At 42.9% G+C, this 25,100-nt stretch overlaps 1 protein-coding gene across 2 annotated transcripts; it reads right to left on the bottom strand.

Moving 5' to 3' along the window:
• Positions 1–21,845, bottom strand: SLC38A4 (solute carrier family 38 member 4). 2 transcript variants are annotated; one of them, XM_052790427.1, is made up of 16 exons: positions 21,723–21,845; positions 17,364–17,594; positions 16,386–16,476; positions 14,982–15,097; positions 11,863–11,936; positions 11,638–11,730; positions 9,921–10,002; positions 9,745–9,827; positions 9,587–9,645; positions 8,913–9,191; positions 8,715–8,794; positions 7,478–7,578; positions 6,371–6,495; positions 3,608–3,752; positions 2,694–2,791; positions 1–1,312 (listed from the first exon to the last, which is right to left on the bottom strand). In XM_052790427.1, the coding sequence occupies exons 2-16, from the start codon at positions 17,480–17,482 to the stop codon at positions 1,211–1,213; spliced, it is 1,647 nt and encodes a 548-aa protein (XP_052646387.1). In that variant the 5' UTR covers positions 17,483–17,594; positions 21,723–21,845; the 3' UTR covers positions 1–1,210. The 2 variants fall into 2 exon arrangements, with proteins under 2 accessions (XP_052646387.1, XP_052646388.1); XM_052790428.1 differs by lacking the exon at positions 21,723–21,845 and adding an exon at positions 19,093–19,112.
• Between the last annotated feature and the right edge of the window lie 3,255 nt (positions 21,846–25,100).

Raw genomic sequence — 25,100 nt, 5'->3', positions numbered from 1 at the left:
TTAAAAATTCTCAAGAGGAAAACATCTTGCAATTTATTGTAACCTAAGTAGTAAACATCTGAATGTGTTTTTACACAGGTAACAGTTAGGGCTTGCTACAGGTATATTTCAAACACCGCTGAATAAAAATGAACCTTTTACAAACACACCGATCCAATATGTTTTCTTCAAAACAATATTAAGTGTGTGGCTATGAAAACAGAGTGACACATAAAAAAATTTTCAAAAATCATTTACCACAGGGTAACATTTTTGTAACTAGAGGAAAACAAAAAATTATGTACATAAATACATATATTTTTATATATAGCAAATTACAGTTTCCTGCACTGAACATTTATCAAATACACAAGTACTGAACAATACTGGACAGGGTGCTTTGCCACACCTTGTTGTCTCCTTAAATTCCCATGAGAATGGAAGACAAGTTTCTATGGAGGATATAACTTGTTCAGTGATGCAAGCTCACACAAGAATTAAAAAAGTAAAGAAAACCAAAAAAACCCACAGCAGAAGTGCCTGACGTTTCCAGCACAGGCATCTTTAACAACAAAGCGCGAATGCTCAACTGTTCTTCAAGCACACGCCCCAGCACAGGGTCTGGGCCAGAGAGCTTTATTCGGTATGACAGCCGTCACCTGCCAAGGGCTATGAATTTGGGCAACAAATCTGACGCTCAGCTTTGTCCACTGGCTTGTCAAAGCCATCATCTTTCTGATGATGGACAGGTTGGTAGGGAGCAGTCACCTTTCAGATCCCCTACAGAAACTGTACCTTTTCTCTTGGACCTGGGCAGCCACTCCCATGAGCTTCAGATAGAAAACAAGGTACTAGCTGGTTTTCTGGCCATTAGCTTCCCAGGGCTCTGGGAACTGTGGTTATTAGTATAGTGGGAGAGTCTGAAAAGGGTGACACCAAGCTATTTTTGAGGACTATGTACACAGTTGTTTTGGTTTTGAAAATAGAAAGCATCCACACCACACATTTCATTTCACCTGGCCAGAAATGCTAAGCTCAGGTTCCTAATGGATAGATAATGATCCTTAGTGAAAAGGATGACGTAGACTCCACTGAGTTCTAGTGACCTTACCAGAAACTGTCTTCAAAATACTGCAGTTACTAGCTAGGAATAACAGTCCCGTTTAGGTGTCCTTCAGAGCACAAAATGCAAATGTTTATGGTATAAAAAGCACTCGCTTGTCTCCACAGGTTAGTGATGTCTGGAACTTGGGGGATTGTAAATCCAGTCCATTACAATAAGAGTCATACTCACAATCATGAAGATTATGCCAAGTATGAGAAAAATTAGAGCCTGCAATTGGAAAATGAGATTTTGTTAATAAAGCAAGCGACTGAACAGACTGTAGTTCACAGACTGTCCCACTGGAACCACATTTATCTAACACCCAGGGCCTGAGTTTGAGTCATTCTCTGTGAGCTACGTGAATCAAAGTTAGTCCTGTGTGAATTTCAGTCAAAGCAAGCCACGCTTTACAAGACTAGAGCTGAAAAAACCCCAGTTTGTTACTATGAAAAATAATACAAAATATAGCAAAGGAACAGTTTTTTCCTTTAAAATCTGACCAATTTTCAGTGAACAATCATTTTCTCTGATATTGAGAACAGCTTCATTTAATCCTTTTCATCCTTATTAGACAAAGAGGTAAGCCCATCTCTCTTCTCTGAAGGCACTTCTGTATATATTCAAGTGATTCAGATGTTTATAGTCACCCTTTGCTTTAGCAGGGCTTTAGTTTACCGTAATCTGTCCACACTTAACAATATTCTGCCTTGCAACACAAAGATGAATATTGTATGTGATCTCAGTGCAGGGTGTGAAATTCTAGATGTGCCTAACACACAGCAACATGAAGAATGAACAAAGAGACACGAACAAATATTCACAGTCTCTCTATAATAACAGCTCCAAAGTAATCATCAGAAATCCTTTTATGATAACCTTTTTGTTTATTATACTTGCAGTATGTATCGGTTGAAGTTCCACTTCCATGGTTTTTGTGAACTTGTGTATAGATGTATATCTGTTTACATTATGTGCCTTCATCAGTAACTTTTCTGATTAAACTTGCAAAGGACATCTCCTTGGTGATATTGTTAAATGTACAGATAGCTATTGATGTTCAGGATGAAAGGTACTGCTGGGGCAGTCTGGCACGACGTATAAATTCACATTGTGTATAAATGATAGACCTTCATATAAGTCTCCTGCAGGTGTATGGATCTGTCTCAGTGGGGAACTCACTATGAGTTAATTATGTCTGCAATACAACTTCCTTCTCAACCTTGACCTCACGTCTTCCTGTTAATCCACAGCTGGCCTTCTAGCATGAACCAACGGCTCCTTATACACTTTCTCGGAATTATTTATGCAAGTGCAGGTGTTAACTAGAGCTTAGATTCGATTAAATAAATGCCTTTTTCTAGTGATTTAAGACACACTTTAACCTAAGACACCCGCTGCTGTGTATCAGTAGGGCGCTAAAGGCTTTGACTTGTGAAGCCTGGCTCTCCACGCTAAGGTGAATCACACCGCCCGACCTGTGTTTGGCGTGAGACGCTACCATTTATAAGCAACTGTTGGCTGTTGCAAGTCAAAGGCCTGAGTATTTGTGACCAGCGGAAAGCACACACCCTCCCGTCCTTCCTTCTGCAATTGCTGCCACCTCCCTTACCCCGATCTTCTGGGGAGACCTCAGGGGCTCCTTCTCAACGAGCCGCAGGTAGAAGGCAGCAGGGAGGATGAAAATCAGCATAGTAGCAGAAGAGGCACCTGGAAGAGAAAGCAGAGCTGAGTACCGTGCCGTCTGACACATCAGCAACGTGGTGCACCTACAAAAGAGAGCGTGTGGGGAGGCAGCTGCTCTTCCAAGCCCAGCTGCACAAAGGGCTCTCTCTGTCGACAGCATTCGTGCAGATGTCCAAACACTTCTTTGAGTGCTCGGGGCCCAACGAGGCGCTCGTTACCGAAAGCCCAACGTGGTGGCCCAGGTGTGAAAGGCAGGGAGGAGCAAACCAGCTGCCTGCGTGGAGTATGAAACCTGAAAAAGGCAGAACCCCCATGGAGGTGTCTTTCTTAAGGGTATCTGCATCCCTGAGTCCTCAGGCAGCTCAGAGCATGGAGGCTTTTCATGGTCCTCTTGGTCAGAGGGCAAAACTGACCAGAAGAAAGAGGTAGGGGGAGAGCAGTGAATGTCAAAAGAAATGCATCACTTTTCTCCATTTTCTAACAACATCATTGTTTGGAAGTCAATACATTTTGTCTAGGCTATAGGTGCTTGAAAACCAAAGGTGATTTCCCTCTCCTCCACATGCACTAAATGCCCTTGCTGTCAAAATGGGAATTCCTTACCAGATTTTATACTGGGATTATTCAGTTCCTTGTGCCTCATGCAAGGTAGCAACAAAGCTGGGTAACGTTTAGCTTTGTCTGTCAGCTCTTTGGGAATTTTTGTGTCCCTTTTCACTTTAATCTGTGTTTATATTACTCCACTGTAGGACCCAAACTGAGACTGTCATTCAGTCCATGAATGTAAATATGTTGTGGAAAGGATTAACAGAGTAAACAAAAAGTCTTTATGAAACCTACCAATAAATCCAAAGATGTCTTTAATAGTCGGGACAAAAATTACAAGCAGGTTATTAAAAGCAAGAATTACTGCTGCAATCAGGAAATGTCTTATCCAGCTGAACGGCCTTTTGGGAAACAGCAACGCACTGATAGATGAACGGATCTGTAAGGTGAGAACCAGCAGGGAAAGTAAAACAGCAATTAATTTATCTTTGCTTTTCACTTTTTTAAATGGACTATGCTAGTTACTTTTGCTGTGAGAAATTCTGACTGAAGAAATGTGTTTTCAGTCTTTGATTCCCTTAATGTAATCTCACTCTGATGTAGGTTTTTGAGAACTGGGTTCACAGTTTAATGCAGAAACTCAAATATTTGCAGTGTAGAAGAAAGTCAAGTAAATAGGGTGTAAAATCAGGGACATGAAATCTGTTCAACTGAGAGATGCTTATATCAGCAAAAAAAATCCCAAAGAAACCCCCACTACGAATACTAATCAACGGGCAAAAAATGCACTGGTGAAATATGAGTTGCTGTATTCCTGAACCTGATCCCTCCGAAAATCCCTCAGGAGTTCTGTCATTTACTTTTGTGAGAGAAAGAGCAAGCTGTTGTTTTACTTTCATTAAATATATATATATGTCAAAATAAAAGCGTATTTCTCAATGCCACTTGGAAATTATGATCCTAAAAGCTTTTGCAGAGGATCCTTTTTGGTCCGCTGACTTTCTCACACAACACAGAGAGAGTTTTTTTGCTTTTTCATCAGCAAAGATGGTAAGTAGGAAAAAGGTCAAGAGCAAATCCCTTTGGTGGCTGGAGACAGTGTTACTCCGAAGTACCGTGATTAACTTAAAAGATTTGAAAAGTACAAGTTGAACAAAAATGTTTTTACACTGTAAAAAGCTCAAACCCCACTTCTGTTTGGCTGTTTTAAAACAACAGACAACTGTTTCTGGATGAGTTTGGCAATTCAATAAATGTTTGGGGTTCTGTCAGACTTGGAGCCCATCATTTGAAAACACAGCATGAATTTTGCAATTTATGTTTTTCAGGTTGATGTGAACCAATATTAGGAAGAGGAGGCAGATTGCAAAAATTTTGTCCAGCCCCTGAGTTGATGTAAAACAGCTTTATTCCACCAAGGAACTGCTGCCTGCATTCTTGTTCACTTATTGTCAGCATCTTGTGCGTTATTCCTGCTGTGACATAGTCCTTAAAATGAAGCTATCAAACTGAAGTTTTACAGTGACTAATGGTACATAGATCTATATAATTTTTTTTTCAGCAATGCAATGATTTCTTTTTTTTTTAAAAAGTATAAAGTCTAACTACTTTAAGAAAATACATATGTGGTAGTTCATAAAAAAATAGTTGATACAACTATGCTGCTAATTTTGAGTAACTAGATCTGCTAAGCTGGCTGTCCTCATAGGCCATGTAAAATTGTTTGTTATGCTGGCTTACAAGGAAATGATATTTTCTCAGGAGTTCTTTTAACAGAGCAGTTAGTGCTGTGGTATGTAACTGCTAAGCCTTTGCACACTATTCAGATATAAAAATGATCATACAGAAAGTTAAAATGCAAAATGCTACATCTGACAGATAAGACCCTTTTGCAATGCCCTTAGCTTGTTTTCCCATGAAGAGTGACCAGTTCTTCAAGACTCACTTAAGCATTTAGTCACTGGTTTAAACATGACATTTAAGGCAGAGCACCGGAGAGCTCTAAGCTAGATGGACTGATCACTCTGGGTGCTTTATACCGGAACTTTTTATTTTTTTGTAGACAACCTTGAATGGTGATTGCTTCTCTTAGGTATTTGTCAGCAAGCCTGGAAACAGTACCTATGCAGAACTCGTGTTTGCGTCCAGGACAACGGAGCAACAGGACCCCAGGGTCACTGCTCTCATCAGATGGGAACACTACGGTGTGACGCGGATTTCTGGGAGCCCACCGGCAGCATGATGCTGGGCTTCCACGTGCCGTACAAATGGCACGCCGGCCTCCCCAAACTTAATGACCGGGATCAACTCTTTCCTGCCCTGCTGCGTAGCAGCTCAGGGAAGGCACGAGGGATGGTCCTGAGCATTCAGGAGCCTGGAGGTCTGCTCTTCAGGTGGGGATTGATCCCTGAGGAGGGTCAGTCCCTCTGCAGAGCGATTTGTTTAGCTGTGTCTTTCTGCCCCCGCTACTGTGGATATTGCGTTTTTTTTCCCTGTGAACAGCACCTAGAAGCTCCAAACTTTGCTCAGACATCTGACTACGTGGCTGAGTCCTGACTGCCTCTGTTTTCTGGTACTTAGCTTCCTGCTCTGTCCATAGAGTCGAGCATGTAAGATGTGCCTCTGCCCCTCTACCTTGGCAGCCAGGTCTGGCAGCCCTGCACCGCACGTGGCCTGAGCTGCACGTGTCTGTCCTGCGTTTGGATGCTATAGTAGGTGCCTATAGTAGGAAATCTCATAAGCGGTTTCAGTATATCCCCAAGTCTTTGATACTTACACTGCTGCTCTGGTAAATATAGTACAGAGAGAGACAGGGCAGTTGTTCCTGATTTATTTCTGATTTATTTATAAAGACTGATTTATTTCAGTCTTTCAAAGTTTGCAACCCTAACTGCCTAAGGTCCTTGCTCTGGTCAAACTGCATATGAGAAAACAGACCCTCCCAAATAAAAACTCAGGCTTACTTTTCTTCGATGTTAAAGTCTGTGTGTGCTGAGTACATCCAGTCAGTGTATATGGGCTAGCCCTGATTTCAGCTTCAGCAGCTGGGTTACTTACGGGGAAAAGGACAAGGGGCACAGTCAGGGTTACAGCCACCAGCACTGCCAGGCGAACTGACAGCAATAGGGTGTCGAAGGTGTACACTCTGGTGTATGTATGAAGTAGCTCATCTTCAACTTCTCCTATGAAAAGGAAACAGAAAGGAGTTAAGTCCTTCAGCAATATCTGCACATGCAAAAGGATCTTTATACTGCAGCCAGATAAGATTAGCTTTGGCCCAGCTGCTGTCATCAGATACATGTTATGGGCTAGGCACAAAAGAGGAGTTTCCCCAGCACAACCGGTACAAGTCCATCATTCAAAGATGATGAGGGTAATACAGCGCTGAGGTGATGCTTTGTATTCCAGTATCTCAAATGACTTTCTCAAAGTCATTAAGTGGATGCGGAACCTAAGGTAAAAGTAATTTCTGCCATACGAAATAGGAAACAACTCACTGAACTGGGAACAGCTCCCTTCGACCTCCACCCAGGTGTCCCAGCTCTCAGACAGAGCCCTCTTGCCCCAGCGATAGAGAGCAGATTGTGCTGTGTCATTCACTTCTCTGCTGTAACAGAGGAACTAACGAGGTAAAAAGAGGTGGCGTTTGCATAAAACGGTGTGCTAATACAGGGACTGCTCTGTTTACCTACGGGTTAGTCTAGCTCATCCATATTTTTTTTACACTAGAATGATTTGCACCTGTTTTTCAGCATAGGTGAAGCTGAATTAGTGGCATCAGAGCTAGAGTGGGTAGCACTTAATAGTGTCCTGTAAAACTGTTGAACACTAGAGTATTTTTAGCATGGTCACTCTTGGCCTTTGCCAAGAGCCAAGTTTACAGCAGCTTGTTGTCCGAGTTCACAAACCCAAGAGATACGCAACTGGCCCCCCTAGTAGGTGTCTCTGAGCCTCTCACGGGTGAGGAACTTGTGGCCTGACAGCTGGATAAGTCCCACCGCTTATTCAGGAGGTTACACATTGGGTATTATGTTTGAGTAATGCTTACATCTGGATTCGGACCCACAGAAAATTCATGAACACTTGTGCCTCAGTGTGATCGAACCACCTTCCCTGCTTTAAAATGAGAGGGAAAATTCTGCAGAGAACAGGGCTTTGACCTACCGTAGAAGGTAAGGTATCCAAAGAGGGCAGCCAGAAGATACATGATAAGCATGCCAGTGATGGAGATATTTGAGACATTCTGCATCCGCTTTCGGGAGCGACTGAAGTAGGAGAGAAAGATAGTAACAGTGCTATTCTTGTAAAGCCTCTATTTGTTCAAGAAGTACTCTGAAGAGTCATAACTCTACTGACATCCCCTCACTGGCTAGTAAGTGCAGAGCAACTATATCGGTCATACAGAGCTCTTCACTTGAAGCTTCGCAGCTCTGTGCAGACCAACACCACAGACTTATAAAAGAAGTGTGTCGAAACTCCATTTCTACTGCTTACTTAATGACAACATATAAATGTGCCATATTATTTTGTATATCATTATTTATATATTGTCAATCTCAAATGGTGTATTTTAACTAAAAAATAGAGTGGCTAAAATTACAGGGCAGGTAATAATAATAGACAAGAGCTTTCAGTCAGCTCTATAAGAACATACCCTTATATCTAAATAGGGCTGTTCTACAGGTTCAAGAACCTCCTGCATGTCAAATCCTTTCTTTAGAAATCCTTTGGTTAAAGATTTGGTGTAAGAAAATCTTCAGCTTATAAGACCTGGAAGCATGTTCCCAAATCATCTGAGAATTTTTATTTCTTCTGAGGTTAAACCTGCTGAAATAGGAGGTAATGGGTCTTGGCCTCCTTGAGTTTTGCAGCACAACCTCCTGTAATGTAATTCTTGCTGTTGAACAAATGCATTTTCTTAGCCCTTCCGAACTGTCCACTCTGTGCTGATTTAAGCAAATGTATTTGATTTTTGATATTTGATAAGCAAAATGGGCTGGGTGAAGAGCCTATGTAAGACACCCAAACCAATGGCATCCCAAGAAACCTTAAGAGTAAGCAGCAGCTGACCCAGACACAGAACTCATTAAGATATTATTAGAAACCAGAATTATCTGTTTCAGTGCAACCAAGTTCCCCAGTATATTTCACATCATTTGAAGGACTGTCCAGATTTCTCCTTTCCTAAGTAAATATGGATCAATACGGCTTTCTGAACAGTGGTTCTCTGTCACCAATACCTGACTATTAGGTCAAAGCAAAGCCAGTATCTGCTTACTATGAAAAGCAATAAATCATTAGCAGGTGGGTGCCTACACACCAGCAATCAAGGCAGAACATGTAGAAAGTGATCTCTAGCTATGGTTAACTGGAAGTATGGGACAAAATTTAAGAACCTTACTCTTTCAGTTCACTGTATATTGGTAGCACCTCAGGGTGGCATACGAATGCAAATGCCAGGATGGGTATTGCATAGGCAGTCTGTAAAATAAAGCTCCCATTAGTAAGAATGGTCACTGCTGTACCTCTGACTTTTGGCAGGCAGCAGTTTAGCTGTGGTACGAATGGCTAAAGACAAATTCTACAGAATCTCCCTTACCCGTGAGTTGAACACAAAGTATTTTGGTTGACACATGTCACTACTGTCACTGTGTGCTTCATATTCTACACCACTTTTGGGCGAGGCGTCTCTTGGATCCTCAAGGCCCGGCAAGTGCCCAGCTGTGTTGTCCATCATGAAATTCACACCAGAACCGAGAGACTCGTTTGGTAACATCACCAGGTGCATTGGCACTGTGTTGTTGGTGGCCGTCCAGTTTTCAACCCCATGGTCCATGACGGGGAGAGGACAGGGTACTTGGAATTTCTTGAAGATTACCTACAGAAGAGTAGACAATGTCATCAGAAGAGTACCACCATAGGAGATTACACTTACATCCAGGGTATGGCAACAGAAATATAAGCAGGCACACAGAAGAGAGAGGGGAAAGAGGGGGAGTAAGAAACCAAGTGCTACCACTTCTGCTTCTCCTGCAAATATTTCTTGTTACTCTGCCTCTGCTGTTGTCCTGCTCTATGTTTTATTCTTGAGTGTTGTTTTTTAAGGTGATCTTTTTTATTCTGGCTTCATTCGGCAATGGGCTTGTTGATTTGGTTCACTTGCAGGTGCTATTCTAGCATCCACATTAAATTGTCATGGTAAGAAATATAACAGTGTTGCGCAGTTTACAGGCTCTGTATTTGCTTAGAGACAATACCCAAACAGTCACCTACCACACTGACAAAGAAAACCATACAGGTCAGCGAAAAACCACTCGTATAACCAAGATAACCTGTGCAGCAAGAAAAAAAAAACAAGAGTTCAGCTACATATAAATTCACAATCCTAACAGAAAAAAGAAATGAGGCTAAAAGTGGGGCATTAAGCTTACCTAAGCTCTTTAGAAGGGAGAGGGGAAGAATAATCCCAACTGTTACGAGTATTACGAGGTAGTTCCCATTTACATACCACTCCCTAAAAAGGAGGAATAAAAAAATAACAATCATTATCATTGGCATCAAAGTGAAAAATTTTCATCTGAGGTTCAGGTTGGGCAAAGGTACCTACCCAGAACTCTCCTCAAGTTTCATAAATGCTCTGATCACTTCAGGAAGTTCATATTTAATAATAAAGAGGTAGCTTGACATTGCTGAAAAAACCAAACACACACCTTCAGAGAAAACAATGTAGTTCCAACAAATATAATTTGTTTTAAAAAACATTAATGCTTTATGAAAAACATATTGTTTTGGGAAACCAGTTTTTGCTAAAATAGAGAAATGAGTTTTGTTTGAATAACAGTGTGACTAAACAGATGGTATGTTCCCTTGATATTGTTATGAGCATGTCCTGAATGACATCTAGCATTCAGTGTTAGAATACAATACAGTTATTACTGAATTAACAACATGCTCAAATCACTCTTCTGATGAAATTTACACTCTTAACTTTTCCTTTTGCTTTTTGGTTGTAAATGTTGTTTTTCCAATAGATAGTGTCCATCGACATTCTGTAGTAGCTTTAGTTGTTACTGCCTCTAAATCTCTTCATCTACCTTATCCCGTCTATTTTCAGCTTCTTCCTTCCAATGCTCTAGTCCATATATAAAAAACCAAAACTAGTTGTCAAGATTCCTGATGGAAGAGTGGACTTCTATACCTCTCATTTAAATGTACTGCCAGAAGGCATGCTTTTTACAGTTATTTTACGCTGGCCACAGAGAGGTCTCTGGAGACCTATGGATCGACCTAGACAAGAGGATTAGAGGAACAGCTATTCTTCTCTAACAAGGAAGCATACTTCCTTCCTGAATTCAACCACTTTTGATATCCAGGCTTGAGGAAGGAATGGAAGACCATGGAAAAGGACCTTTTATGAACAAAATCAAAAAATCTCTTGCAGTAGAGAAGTGAAACACCTCTGTCTGGGTAGCAAAGTTGCTGTAAAAGGACAGTAATGATCTGTCGATGGAGATTTACAAAACACACCAAGTTCCAAGAGAGAGATCACAAAAAAATCTACATACATTTAATTGACCAGTGATGCATTTAATTTTTATTTCAACTACTTCTCCTTAAGAAAGCTGGAAAAAATTACAAACTCCCCTGAGCTTTCAGATATGGCGTTCTCCAGTCTCCTAAAAGTCTTCTTCCAGGGTAGTAAAAGGAAATAAGCTTCACTGCGTGAATGCACAGTCCTACCCTTACTACTTACATCGGTAAGTAAACAGTGTCCTGTTCCAAGGAGATGGAGGTTACTCGATAGATATTTCACAGGAAGTATCTTTGTGGATGAATACTTTCAACAATCACTCTGCAACACTCAACATCTTAGAGAGATCACAGCCCAGCTGTCATTTCAAGGAGAGGATTCAGCTGGAAAATGAACTCCTGAAGAGCCATTCTTTTATGGAGAAATCAGAACTACGTGCTGTTCCTTTTAGGTCAGATTAATCTTTTCTAAGTTGAAGCAGATGGTATCTAGTCTGAGCTGTACTCAGTGAAGAGAAATGGCCAACTCCTTGAGGACAGTCAGCCAAGCCATTTTAGCCATCACTGAAGGCTCTGCACTGGTCATGGAGAGATCCCAGGCAACTAGCTTTCACCAAACACTGAAGTGTCAGGTAGCTGAAACTAGGCAAGATGAATTCCTCCTGTCCTTCCTTATTACAATATAGTGTATACTGTACCTGGATCATCTCTGATGCCATTTAGCCAGACAGAGGAGAGAAAGCATTTGTGTTCTGTAGAAAAGCATCAGAAGTTGGAAAACTTTTGCTCCTTACCTCCAATATTCTGCATTGTAACTGAAATGAAAACACCACACTTCCCAGGCCAGCCAAATGCCTTTTCTCCCAGCTTTTCATATATTAGTGATCCTGAAAAAAAACCAAACCAAAAGAGAAACATGGGCCACTACATTGGACACTCTTGATGAATTGCATGCCAGGGTAAAATACATGCAAGCATGCAGTAGGGAATATTAGTCAGTCACAGCCTGATCCTCATACCTCCTTCTTTTGATATCTTCAGTAAGAGGTGGACCGAGTAGAGCGACAGTATTGCTACGCTGAGCAGCAAAACTCTGCAAGACAAAGCAGAAATCAGAATCCTAAGCAGGACATGAGAGACACTCAGTTGATTTAAACGCACACTTCCTCACTCTCATGAAGTTAAATGTGTAAATAGTTTTCAGCAAGTTTGTGCTTTGGATTCCCAGTGCTAAATGCAGACATAAGTGTCAACTGTAGCTTACTTGTGAGTGCAGTTGCACCTTATACACTCCAAAAGCCCCTCAAGGCTTGTTTAAATCTGCGTAAATGCCAGTTCTGTGTTATTCCACAAGGACAGAATCTTACATCTTAACAAGACCCTAATAAAGTAAATGGATTTCTGTGCAAGAGTCAGGTCTTTGCTCTCTTAGCTGCTCGCTGACCTCTCGTTTTAACCTCTCTCCTTCCTCAGAGCTATCAAAAAACCCCAAACCCCAAACTATGATTGCGACAACTTCACTGCCAGCTCTGGGCTAGTCACTACTTTCGAATTCTGCCATGCTATTGTGAAGTCGTGGAGTTTACCTTGAGATATACGCTTTGCAAAGTACATTAGAAATTTTGCATGGTGCTAATGCGTGGCATGACACTGGAAAAACCTGCTCTTGGTGCACTTGCAGCATACTCTTCTAGCCTAGTCTGCTTGAAGGTACCGGTGCCTGAATTCATTAATTCTGATTACTGCCATGTCACTTCCATGTGACATTTGCATCCTATGTGATTTCAGTTATCTGCCTCTTGTGAACTGCTGGTGAAAAATGTAGCTTTGTATGACGTTTTCAGGGCACAACACTGTGGGCAGCATATCTTATTACCATAACTGTCTTGTCATCAGCCTGCAAAAGTGTTGGTGCCAAAGGGGATGCGATGATAACATGACAGAGCTAGGAAACAGGGATGTGCCTTACTCCGTGGCTGAACAGGAGGTTGTGCCCACACCTTCCACTCCACTGAACACACGGTTTGGTACAGATACCGGAGACGCTGACAGGCAAGTTCGTAAATGAGTTAGTCTAAGAGGAGACACAGGTCCTGGGGCCAGGTGATGGCCACCAGGCCGTCACAATTTTCTCTGATGTTTCTTTCTCCAAGAGAGACAGACAGCGCTGCAGACTTCGTGTGAGCAGGGTCGTCTCTCATGCTGTGGGCTCATGCAGTATGGTAAGGGGGGATCGCTTCTGAGGTCGCAGTGTATCCTGCCAAGATGCCGTCCTTCTTGAGCAGGGGCACCTATGCAGCTGCTTTTCAGAGACGTGGTCTCTGTGTCCTCACACATGAGGTACGGTAAACCAAAGCCATCCTGGCTGCACTTGCTATATCACGCCAGGCAGCAGAAGTGATGCTCCCATGCCATTGCAAACATCCCCTGTGGGAGAGGAGGATGTAATGGGAACTTCAGAACCCTCCTTTTGCCTTCACCCTGTGGAACATCTTCCAGCATGAGAGCACTTGGGCAACATGAGAACAGTAAATTACAAAAATTTAGACAATGCTGCCAGCATCGTCTAAATTAGAATTAATGTCCAGCAGTTTCCATTTAGTAGATGGGATTCTTCTGTCCCGCTAACACTAACGTCATGATCTGTGAAAACAGAGGAATCTCCAGCAAGTGGATGCATGCCATGGGGGTAACAATATCCCCACACAGTTTTATACTTTTAAATAAAACTCCTTCCTCTACCAGAAGGGAGAATGTTCTCATGCAGAAAGTATGGAAGTAGGACAGAAAAGAAAATGAGCTGTGGGTGGAGACAACCTTTGTTTTTGCTGCTTAAGACTCCATAGGGTTGCTTTAGCATTATGCCCTGCTTTAGCACTGCCAACAGAGCTAATGTCATTAGGCTTATATCAGATTTTTTTAGCCACCTGTGTGAATGAACTTTAAAAATAAAGATATTACAAAGGTTGGTTTTTTTTCCCCCAAGTGAGGCTTGATGTATCACAGTTTTCTTTCCAGTGATAATTTATGGCCATACTAGTTAGTGCAAGTGCTCAGAGAAAGTTGGAGAAAAAAGAATCCTACATTTTTCAGACTCTAATGTAGTCAATTTTAGAACCAGCTTCCATTTCTGTTTCTGCAAATACTATGTCTAAACCATTTGAGTGCAGGTGCTGGGAAGTACTTATCCAGGACAGCATTTGCATCTACAATTAATTTTCAGTTAAAAATTCTACTGGCAAAACAGGAGGTGTTTCTTAGCAACTAGAAGCTACATGTAGCATTTCAAATGCTGTTGCTGTCGTAGTTACACAATCTCCAGAAGAAAGAAGCCATATAAAGATAGCCATGCAACGCGATTTAAAGGCTTGTTAGATTTCGGTAATGTAAAAAACCAGCCTATTGTCATACAGTACTGTTGTGTTTTATACCAGTGTCACGGGGGATTAAAATTAAGGCTTCAGTTAAAATTAAAAATTAAAAAAAGAAAACCAACCTTTTTTTTTTTGGTACAGTCTGTCTTATTTTACAAGGTTAGCTATAGATTAAAAACCCTCACATGGCTATCTGTTACTGCCTATCAAAACCCATTTTGTATACTTACTGTATGTCAGCCACATACCATTGCTGTCATCTGTGCACATTGAGTACAAATAGACTTGAGGGAGCAACATTAAATCTGAATAAATCTGTGAATGCCTTTGCATTCAAAGCATGCTGCTATTTCAGACTTATAGCGAATATTGTTCTTCCATTTCTACACAGTGATTAGATAGTTGGGATGACGTAAATATATACTTTAAGGGTGATTTATTTCCCTTGTTGAACTCCCATACTGAACCACCAAGATTGCTGTTGTTATTTTAGGACCCGTATACTGTTCTTCCCCTCTGGTTTTTGACTGCACAGTATCAATTCACAGTTGTGTTCCTGATACAAAATAGGGCTAAAATAAAAAAAAAAAGGTTTTGTCAGCAGCGGAAGGTTCCTTGCGGTGCAGCTAAAATATTTTCATTACAGATGATCTTACAAAACTTTTCAGCTAACAAAACAAGCTTAACGTACCTCTCTAACCACAAAAAACTTTGGCTCCAGCTCACTGCTTATATTCTATTTGCTTTTGTTTCTATGTACTTACACGAAAAGGATAATTCCTGTGTTGGCCATGGCATAGGAGAGCCCTAAGATGCCGCTGCCCATAATGGCATTGCTGAGGTTGAACGATGACATTCCAAAGGAAGCTCTGCCCCGGTGCTGTTGGGAGCAAGCACAGACAATGGCAATTAATTTGCCTTTTACTGAGCAGAACAGACTAATTATCCTAATTGCTGGTTTTCCCTGTATTGCTCCCTTGATCCTTAAGAGGTGGAGCTTCATCAAGGATCCTGAGCCCACAGGCGCTTGCCACCATAAGGAGTGTTTTTTCCTCCCAAAGCCAGCTGTGCTGGTAGGGGTTTGCCTCTTCCCACTCGCTCCGCGTCTCGGCGGGGAGGAGGGCTACGGGCGACTGAGGTGACATAGCCACAACTGGCTGGGCTGGCTAGCCTCTATAGAAATACATGCTGCTATCTGACAGATTTCCCACTTATTGTTTTAAAAAAAATTCAGGTGATTTTTAAAAATTAATCTAACCAATTACTGAATTTTTCTCCAGGCAGGACGTGCTTCTTTCCTTGGAGAATTAAAAGTGTGACTGGGGGAGAAGACGGAAGCGCTGTGCGGCTTGGGCTGGAGGCAGGAGAGTGGAAGAGGACAAAAAACTGGGAAAGGGGGGGATGGTGTGTGAGGGAGTCACATCTGCCACCAAGTGGAAAAGAAAGGGGGGGGGAATATGGCTCTTAATTTTAGCTTGCAACCACAAATAATATTTTTTTGTTTGTATTGGATCAAGCCTAATAAAACCTGTAACATGAGCAATAAAATAATGCCTTTCTTTGCACCAAGTTCATGAAAACTTTGAATAAAGTGAAATCCTGAGCAGAGGTACCAACACGCACACCCCAGGAACCGGTGCTGTGCTTCCGTTTGCACATGGAGTTGTCTAAAGAGTTGGAGGCGTGCTGAGCGTGTAATGTTCAGCATTGTAAAGCCGAACATGAATGTCCTTTCTTGAAAGCAATGCGGCTGGATGTGGATTCATTGACGCCGATGCTGGAAACAATACAAGCACGCATGCACTAAGGCCCAGCTCTACCTTGATATAGGAGCAACAAAGTTCCCCTGGACCAAATCTGCTGTCAGAAAAATGGGTGCAGACCCACCCCGGCTGAACATCTCGGGTGAGATGACATGGGTGCTACTGACGTCCAACTATGATCTGAGGAATTTTTCTGATGGCTTGTGAAGGAAAGACCCAGTTTTACTTGCAAGGCAACAGAAAGGGTTTGCTGTGCTAACTATTAGAAAAAATGTGTTTACTCTTCCAAAGCCAAGATTATGCTGATCAAGCTCCAGAGGAACTTTGTTTACTGAGACTTTTGGAAAAAGATTTGGGTCAATAAGATTTGCTTTGTAATTACTCTTAAAAATGAATAAAACTTACATATTCTTCATTAAATTCTTCCAATTTCTTTTTACCCAGATATCCATTTGTAAGGAACTTCTGACTTTCTGCATCATCACTAGCAAATGGACTGAACACAAAGAAAAATAAGAAAATATTAGGTAAGGCTTATGACACACATCATGTTCAGGTAGTGCCTTTTGTTGTCAGTGGGAAACTTTCCTTTGACATTGCAATGAATATTTAAGCATCCTTCAGAAAAAAACCCTCTTTTATCCTGTAAGATTCTCACGTCCAATGGCATGCTTAACAGATCTTTGCTTGGCCTTGGAATTTAGTTTTAAACCCAGCAATCTTCGAATTGTATCTGATTGCAGATGTTGGAAAGCAACAATTCCTTACTGCCAGCAGCGTGCTAAAGCCGAGTGCGTTCTTCACATCCGAGGAACAAAGCGCTTTGCGACTGCCCTGTTGGAGATACGTGCTGGGGGCGTTCAGCAAGCTGAGAGCTGGAGGCAGATGGCTGGTTTTGAGATGTCTTTCTCAGGCTACCCAGGTGCTGGGGCTACGGTGGGTCCTGCTGGAGATGCCGGAGGGTGGGCTGTCCCCGTGGGAGCACCGAGCTGCTGCCCTCCGTACCTCACCCTGGAACGTGTTCCCCCGCTCGGCATGCTCAGGTTGCGCTGCCCTGAGAACGTATTAATTTACACATGTACTATCTGACCGGAGTGGTTAGAAATTGCCAAGTGGGGGCTGGGATCCTGCAGAGGTGACTCCAGGGGGTGGCCGGCAAGTTGGGGGGGGGTCTTGGGCTGGACCTGCTGAACTGGGCACACCATTCTCCAGGGCACAGAGCAGGGAGGGTTGGTGCTGTGGGAAAACGCTAGCTAAACAACCACACTAATTTCATTGTATTACCTAGGAAATGTTTTGAGTCCCAGATGCCATTAGTGAAGCTTGTTTTTTGATTACTGCTTTCTAGCCTTAACGGAACAGCCTTCCCATTTAAATGCTTACCTCCTAATTGCAGCCTTTTCTGAATCAACCAGCTCCGTGTAGTTGTCTTCGAGGCTTTCCCCACTGTTGCTCTGATCATCAAGTTCGATGTTGACTTTTTGCAGCTCCATGCGATCCATTAGAGTGGTCAGCGCTTTCCAGCACACACGCTCGTTTCTTCAGGGTAAACAGCACCGCGCCGTCTGCTTGTGGGTCCTCTCTACCATGCGGGGACTGCCAGAACACTCTGTTCTGCAAACAAACCACAACAGAACTCATTAGAGTTTTCCTCAAATTAGAGAAACCAGTGTGAATCATTGGGTTTGTGTTTGTTCTTTGTAATAGCATTAAGAGGGGAAACTGTTGCAGACTGGGAAAATTCTGGGCAAGCATAATGTCCCTTTATATGCCAGCACTTGGCCCTGCTGTCTCTCGTCAAATGGTAAAGAGCGCAGGGGCCAACAGATGCACAGTGGATGTCCAGCATCTGGCAAAATTACAAAGCTGGCAGAAAAGAATTTCTTGAACTGCTGCTTTTGAATTTCTAGGGGATGGTGATGCAGAAGTGCTTGCTGTTAGAAATGGAGTGTATCAGGGTTTTCCTACTACTGCTTCAAAACATGCATACTCTTAAGGGAAATGCTCAGTGTTTCGAATCATTTGTTGTAAGATTAATGTTGTCACAGATTTAAATGTTTTGAAGATTTGTCCCTTTCACTGGGGTCTGACAGAGGTAAGCATCTCTGTATGATCACTTCTTTGATAATTAGGATGTGCAATTCTGATACAGCAGTTTGTGGTTTTCAGTATATCTGTGTTTCATTCTTACTTGTCCCATGACTAGAAGCTCTGTCTCACGCGGGATTATTACATGGATGTAAGACTGACTATCTTTACCCTTGTTAGAAAAATTCCTGCCTTTTAAAAATCATATGAATAAATGCTCAACTCTCTATATGGACCAAAGGAAACTATACAAACCAAAAAGTTACAAAGACGACTTCACCTCCAGGATTTCAGCAGCTTTATGTTACAGTCTCATCTGCTGATACACATTTACATTCATTTGCTCATTCCCACATTCAAGAGGAAAACACTGTGCAAGAAATGTTACAGTTTTACAATACTTTTCACTTCCCAAAGATATTCCTTGATGCATTTTATATTTCCATTTCACAGCTGAGGAGATAAAGGGGCACACGGGTGAAGGGAGCGAGCACAGACCAGATAGCACACTGCTGGCACACCTGGGGCCAGAATTGCAGTCTCCTGGCACTCTGCCTCCTACCTTGCAATCAGGCAGACTGGCTGGATCCACTACATTTTTCATAAATATCACACGCTAAATGCAGCCCAGCACTGCATAATAACAATATCAGAAAACACCACAACAAATAATTTCTATGTCTGGCTCTTTGTAACACTAAACCTGCAATTATTTAAGAGCCTTTTTCCTGGTTTTGCATTTATGGATGTGTAGGTCCTCGCTCGATGACCAGACCTTCACTATCCTCTGCTAGTGATCACATGCAGTTCTTAAGAACGCCTACAAATGTATTTGTAGTGGCAAAATGTTAGAGCGCATGTGTTAAAAACGTAAATGCAAACTTTAAATACCAATCCTGGAGGCTAAAACTGACTCCGGGCCAGAAATCAAAGTCAGCCTCCTTGCTTCTTACTAAAATCATTCACCCAGACCAGACAACTGAAAAGGAAAAACAATATCAGAGTGCATTAGGAGATTTCCTACCAGAGAAAGCAGCTGGGTTTACTCCTTTCTGCTGCCATGCGGGGAGCGTGCGTGAGGGGACGAGTGATTCGGGCATCAGAGCAGAGCTGCCGGCACACACATTCCAGTGGCCGGGGGGTTCTGCCCGCTCGGGTTATGAATAACTCCGGGAGACAAAAAAAAAAAAATAATAATAAAAAAACCCAACGGAGCCCTCCCAACTGTGGTTTCATTCACAGAACCGTCTTCAAACGCAGATGCTGCCCTGCCTGAGAAACAAAGTCCTTCCAATTCCTATTGCTTATTTTTAATCTGTGGTGTAAAAGTCAGGCAGACAAATCTGACTGCGCTTAGCCCTGTTCTGGTAGAGGGTAAAATCTCCCCCGTGCGCACTGCCTAACTGCTTGTCGGAGAAACATCTTTTCCAGAAGTGGCCGTCCAAAAAATACAGATCTTCAAAGAGTTGGGAAACAGAGGAAAAGTAAGCAAAAAAGTTGCCAGGAGTTAAGTTACACAGAGATTAGGTTGAGGAGGAAAGTCTGTGCAGCACAGCAAACACACTTTGGAAAGGGGAGCAAAAATTGGCTGGAAATACATGTTACAGCATAAGAATCATCTGGGCATTGTCCTGTCAAACATTTACACAAGTAATCTGATTTATGGGCGTCATCTCAAGAGGCTGTGGAATTCCTGCATAGAGCAGTGATTTTTGATTTTTTTTTTTTTTTTTTTTTTCAATCTGTGAATTCCTAAAAGTCTTCTGGTGAAGGTGCAAAGCCTCGGGTGGCAAAATTAAATCTGTTGCGAACCCGGTTTCTTGCAGTTGTCACTTTTTGGGGAGCGGTTGGTAGAGCTCAAGGGGTCTGCAAACCACGAGCTGAAAGCCATTGGTATAAATGCGGGCAGGACGAGACCCACGAAACAGGCTTGGTGTTAGATTTGAATCCCGCAAACACTAATGACTGTAATGACAACCAACAGTGCCTTTGAACTTCAGTAGGACTTGGCAGAGCTGGTCCTTGGTGGCAAATCCATATCTTCAGGTTCCTAACACCGCCGGTACTGACGGGTTTGGAAGGACGTTGAGGTACCGGTTGCGCCCACTCCCCACCAGTACCGCAGAAGGGGCAGAGCTGCCGTCCCTTCACCTGGGGAGGAAACGGTGTAGCCTCGCGCCTCTCGGGTCGCTGCTCCACCTGCGAGATATTATTTAGCAAAAGGGGGGATGCGCTGGCTGGCTCTGTTTAAAACAAAACGGTGGCTACGGCTGCACGCCGTGCCGTGGCCAAGCCCGGTGCCAGGGCTGGTAGACGGCTGCTGGGTTGCAGCCCTGTTCGTGCTGGCTGGACCGCTGCTCCTGGGTGATGGCCAGGCACCAGGGCAGCGGTGGCGTGACAGAGGACGGCCACCAAGGTCGGGCAGGCCTGGGCCCTGCCAGAAGCCCAGCACGTGATATGGGAGGAGAAAAACCAAAGTTCATCTGCTTCAGCTTCCCTGGGATTTAGTGCTTTCTGCTTCAGAGTTCTGAATTTTGTGCCTAAACCCTGTTTTCGGCACCCAAACCCATCGTGACTTGCCCAGCTTCCTTTCCCTAGAGAGGAATTTTGTAAGTTTGGAAGTAACCAAAAAGCTCTCCACTTCTTTTTCTTTCCCTTTATTTAAAATCAATAATTTTCCCCCTTATGTTTACATACAAGAAAAATCTCTTAGCTCTACAGAGTTCCTTAAACTTGGCTTCAATACGGCGATAGTTTTGCTGTCTCCTGTGGCATTTGGCTGAACAGAAGATTTTTCTTGAAGTATGGCATTAAAATGGAAATGCTGGTTGAAAAGAGATTCACCTCTTATTAGCGGGAAGGTATTTATCCCTCTAAAACTGTTTTTCTCTTCAAGTATGGGGTACTGCTCTGTCTCATTTATTAAGTAATGGTTTTCAGCAACTATTCAGAAAACAATGAAATTTTTGGCATCTGATCTCACAACGTTATTGAACTCTGTCCAGTCTGCAGTTAGGACATTAAGAGAATGGACAACCATCGGGCAAATAATGCCAGGTCACAGATATGACTAACATTTTCATGGCTTTTGCAGTATCAAAATTTGTAAGCTCCACCATGGTATCTGGTTTAGCAGATTTTGCCAGATTCTTCATCTGCATGACAGTGAGTTTATAATATTACTGTCTGCGCAGCTATTTCAAAATGAAATAAGTGTTGTCACTGTGAAATGAACAATTAAAATGCAAAGCCTGCTTTCACAAATTCATTTATTTACAGAAGTGTTAGCCAAGTAAATCAAGATCCTTGAAAAAAATTCTCAGAAGTTAGCCAAGGGCTGCAAAGGAAAGCAGGCATTCATTTCTTAATCGCCTGGTCAGTTTTAAACACCTTTTGCTCTTTCTTTTGTTGCTTAAGGTTTGATTTGCTGTACAAATAAAAAAAAAAAAAAAAGACTAAATTTCATTCCTGAAGAAATACCAAAGACATTTGCCAACATAAATTACCATGTCAGTAAATCTTAAGGAGCCCATCCTTCACATTGCACTTATATTTACAGATTAATTACATTTCTAATTCTCAATTTTAAAAGATGTGGCCAGTGTCTAAAATACATTGATCAAACATTGTAAAGAAAAAAAGATTTAGGTTTACCTCTGAGTCAAGCAGGTTCTCTTGCTTGCTTGCTAAGCAGGTTATATCTTTTAGGAATTGCACCTGTAATGAAAAGTTTGCTCATGTGCAACCTAGAGCAGTTGGACAGTGATTTAAAGACAAATGGGAGTGTATCAGATGAACCAATCAACAGCTGCTACACCCCAACAACTCCCTTTGACAAACTTGCGTCAGCTCTTTTTAAAAAAAAGGGCAAAAAAAAAGAAGAAAGGTAAATCAGTTTATTGGAGCACACTGAGGGCAAACATCTCAGTTACCAGAGCTATTTGCTCTCTGAGCTTAGCACTATTACAAAATGCATATCCGCAGAACGCTTCACCCAGGCTCGATCATGCTTTCATTTGATAGTCTTGATTTGTGAACAATGCGTGTGCATTGAACTTGCAGTAGCACAGTAGTAATAAGCCTGGAAAATAGGATCTGGGAGAAATAACTAAGGGCTCCCACACTGCTCTTATCTGAGCGACTACAGAGCTACACCTTGCAACTGCAGTAGAGGTGTGCATGGCAGGACTTCGTCGGAAGCATGTGCTTTCAAATAGGCTGGTTGACCTGTGCCTTAGTTTCCCAGTTGAAATATTTACTGTAATTGCAATTGTGGAGCTATATGTCAAATGACAAATGTTTTTCATTTAACAGTAATATAGGCCTGGGGAGAAGTGTTTCATTACCTGTGATGTGCCTGTAATACTGTAGAATTTACAACCTTTTATCCAATGACATAATGACCATAATTAAAAAAAACCAGACAACCCTCCAGCCCTCCCTCCCGTGTAGGCTTTTTGATTAAAGCCCTCAGACAGGCCTGACTGCGAAGGCAGGAAGGCAAGCGATGGGATGTAATTTTTAATTCTTGGAGTTTCCTGTGGAGCACTTCAGACTTCTTTAGCTCAGGCTGGGTGAAAACTTGTGGGAACCCAACCCCTCTCCGCCGCGAGCAGGGCTTCTGCCCGCTTGCTGCCGGCACTGGCTGTGGTGTGCCGTTTCACGGTTCCCTCCCTCCAAAAAAATCCCAGTTCCGATATAGACTCAGACAAATAGTTCAACAAAAATAAGCTCTGTCTCCCTCAGTTCTGCATTCCCGTGAAAATGCGACTGATCGTAAGGCCCGTCATGCCATACGATGCCAAAAGTAGTACAGTCCAAAGATGAAGGAGTGCAAGGTTGGGAGCTAGAGGTCCTATCTTGCTTTAAACCTATCACGTGGTTGGAAAACTGAACAAATTTTTGGGCTTAGACTGGTTGAAGGGACTTTGAGTCTGAAAGCTGCCTCTCTTTTCCACCACATCAGCTGGTTTAGTGAGGGAGACAGGCTCTCCCTCTAAAGCATACGACAAAGAATAGGTGACCTTAATGAATTAAAGCAGTTCTCGGCTGCGGTTCGGCACCAAACTCTTCTATGTCATTGCTAGGGTGAGAGGACTAGAGCTGCAGGAGGGGCTGGGGAAGGCAGTCCTGCTCCGCTTGTGCCTGTTTGCTTTGCACACTTGACAGGGCTGTGGGTATAGGCAGTGTCCTCGTTGTGCTGTTGTTCATGTGGATGTCTCATGTAACGACAGGGGAGAGAAAAACATTTCTTTAAACAAATGAAAATAAGGTTGTAAACCATAAAGCAAACAGCAGGGAGATTCTGGGACAGATGTACTAACAAAACAGCAACAGCTGTGAAAATTACTTCTGATACATTTTTTGAACCTGATTAAAAAAATAACAATCAAGATTAGAGTTCATTTACTTTTCAAATGCCGCAGATATCGACGCCTATGTCTGATACCCATCGAGCCTAAGCAGCGTGGCACAGATCTCTCCGTAGCCGCATCAGGGTACTTGGGTGGGTCTTTCCTTAGTGCCTGGAGGGATGGAGTCGTCAGGACCGATGGTGCTCAGCAATGCTCCTGACCCAGCACCTGACGCCCCAAAGATGCCAGGCAGAGTAAAGTATGCGGGCAGGTGGAGCTGGCAGAAACTGTCCACATGCTTGTAGGAAATTTTGTCTGCAGAGGAGGAGCCAGCTGTATTAACATGGGTTTTCTTGACACTGCCAGTCCTTTCTGCCTATCCCTAACTAGAAAAGCACTGCTTAATTTTCACCAGGAAAGACTTCTCTCAGCAGAGCAGATGTCGGTGTCCAATCTTCAGACTGAAGGGAGACACATCGTAGCCCTAGGACTGCAGAGCCCTTTCTGTCTTGTCCACAGCATGGCTGTGTTTGATTTCACCATTTCTAAAGAAAACTTTGTATTTGCTAGGATTACTTGAGATTGTGCAAGAGTTTAAAGAAAAGAATATAGTTACTTGTTTTCTGGCAAAGAATAGGATTAAACTCTTGATTATAATGTTGGAAACAGTGAACAAAAGAAAGCACAACCTTGTGATATTCATTACACCGGTGCCTGTTTGTAGCTGACACTATCTTCCCGTGAGACACGTCTCTGCCACAGATACTCTGCAGCCAGAGTAACTTCTCTTATATTCAAAGAAGGGCCAAGTGTACTACTTTTGACCAACCAACCACTGCAAAATCTGCTAAATAAATCTCTTCTCTCTCTCTTAATTTGTGGGATCATACTACAAGCTCCGATAGTCACTTCAGTGCCTATGGAGCACCCTGCAGCTCACCGGGGAGTGTTTCCCCTGCACCCCTGTGTTTACTCTTTCTCTGAGGATGCCAGGTCAACTGCAGCTAGAACTATGATGTTTGGTAGATGTTATATTATACTTCCCTCTTCTGCTGCCTTTTGGCTATGTACTATCTCACAGAGACAACATGTGATGCAGTAATACCCGCCATCGTTTAAAGGAGAAATTTCCAGATGTGGCAGGACTGAGGGCACGTTTCCCGCACAGAGAAGACCTCCCCTAAAGAATCTTCTATAGCTAGCAGGGTGTTTCCAGAGCAGAGGTTTTCATCAGGGACTGGAGCTAGCGGTGGTGGCAGTGCCATTAGTAAGGACTCAGCAGTCCCTGCGCTCCAGGCACAATCTACCACATTCACCACGTCAGCAGGACCCGTTTTTGGAACACTGTTAAGTGCTCTTTAGGGAGTAAAACCTACCAGCTCTTGCTCAAAGCCCTTGTCTGAGGCAAAGAGCAATCAAGAGCTGCTCTGGCTGTGTGAACTGGAGGTGCTGGCCCAGAGCTTGGTACTTCAGGTCCCCCAAATGTGAGGAGCGCTGGGGGAGCGATGGGGGAAGTCCAGCATGTTCTGCTGCCTGCTTCTGTCCCACACGCTTGGGCTGCAGTGGTCAGCTTTGAGAATTTGGGTTTAGGCAAAGCAGGTCAGGGCTGCGCTGCTGCCCCTGTAGCTGCTTACTTTGCTGTGCCTGGAACCTAGGCTGGTGAAAAGGCTTTATAGGG

Source organism: Harpia harpyja, chromosome 6, assembly GCF_026419915.1.
Source record: "Harpia harpyja isolate bHarHar1 chromosome 6, bHarHar1 primary haplotype, whole genome shotgun sequence".
Lineage (NCBI taxonomy): Eukaryota > Metazoa > Chordata > Aves > Accipitriformes > Accipitridae > Harpia > Harpia harpyja.
The sequence above is the reverse complement of the archived record's forward strand: the minus strand, read 5'-3'. Positions and strand labels throughout refer to the sequence as shown.

Coding starts and splice junctions, on each gene's coding strand:
- SLC38A4 (XM_052790427.1), bottom strand. CDS start 17,482: ATGGATCGCATGGAGCTGCAAAAAGTCAACATCGAACTTGATGATCAG. Junction 15,098..16,385: donor AAGAATTTAATGAAGAATAT/GTAAGTTTTATT, acceptor TGCTCCCAACAG/CACCGGGGCAGAGCTTCCTT. Junction 6,496..7,477: donor TGGATACCTTACCTTCTACG/GTAGGTCAAAGC, acceptor TCCTTTTCATAG/GAGAAGTTGAAGATGAGCTA.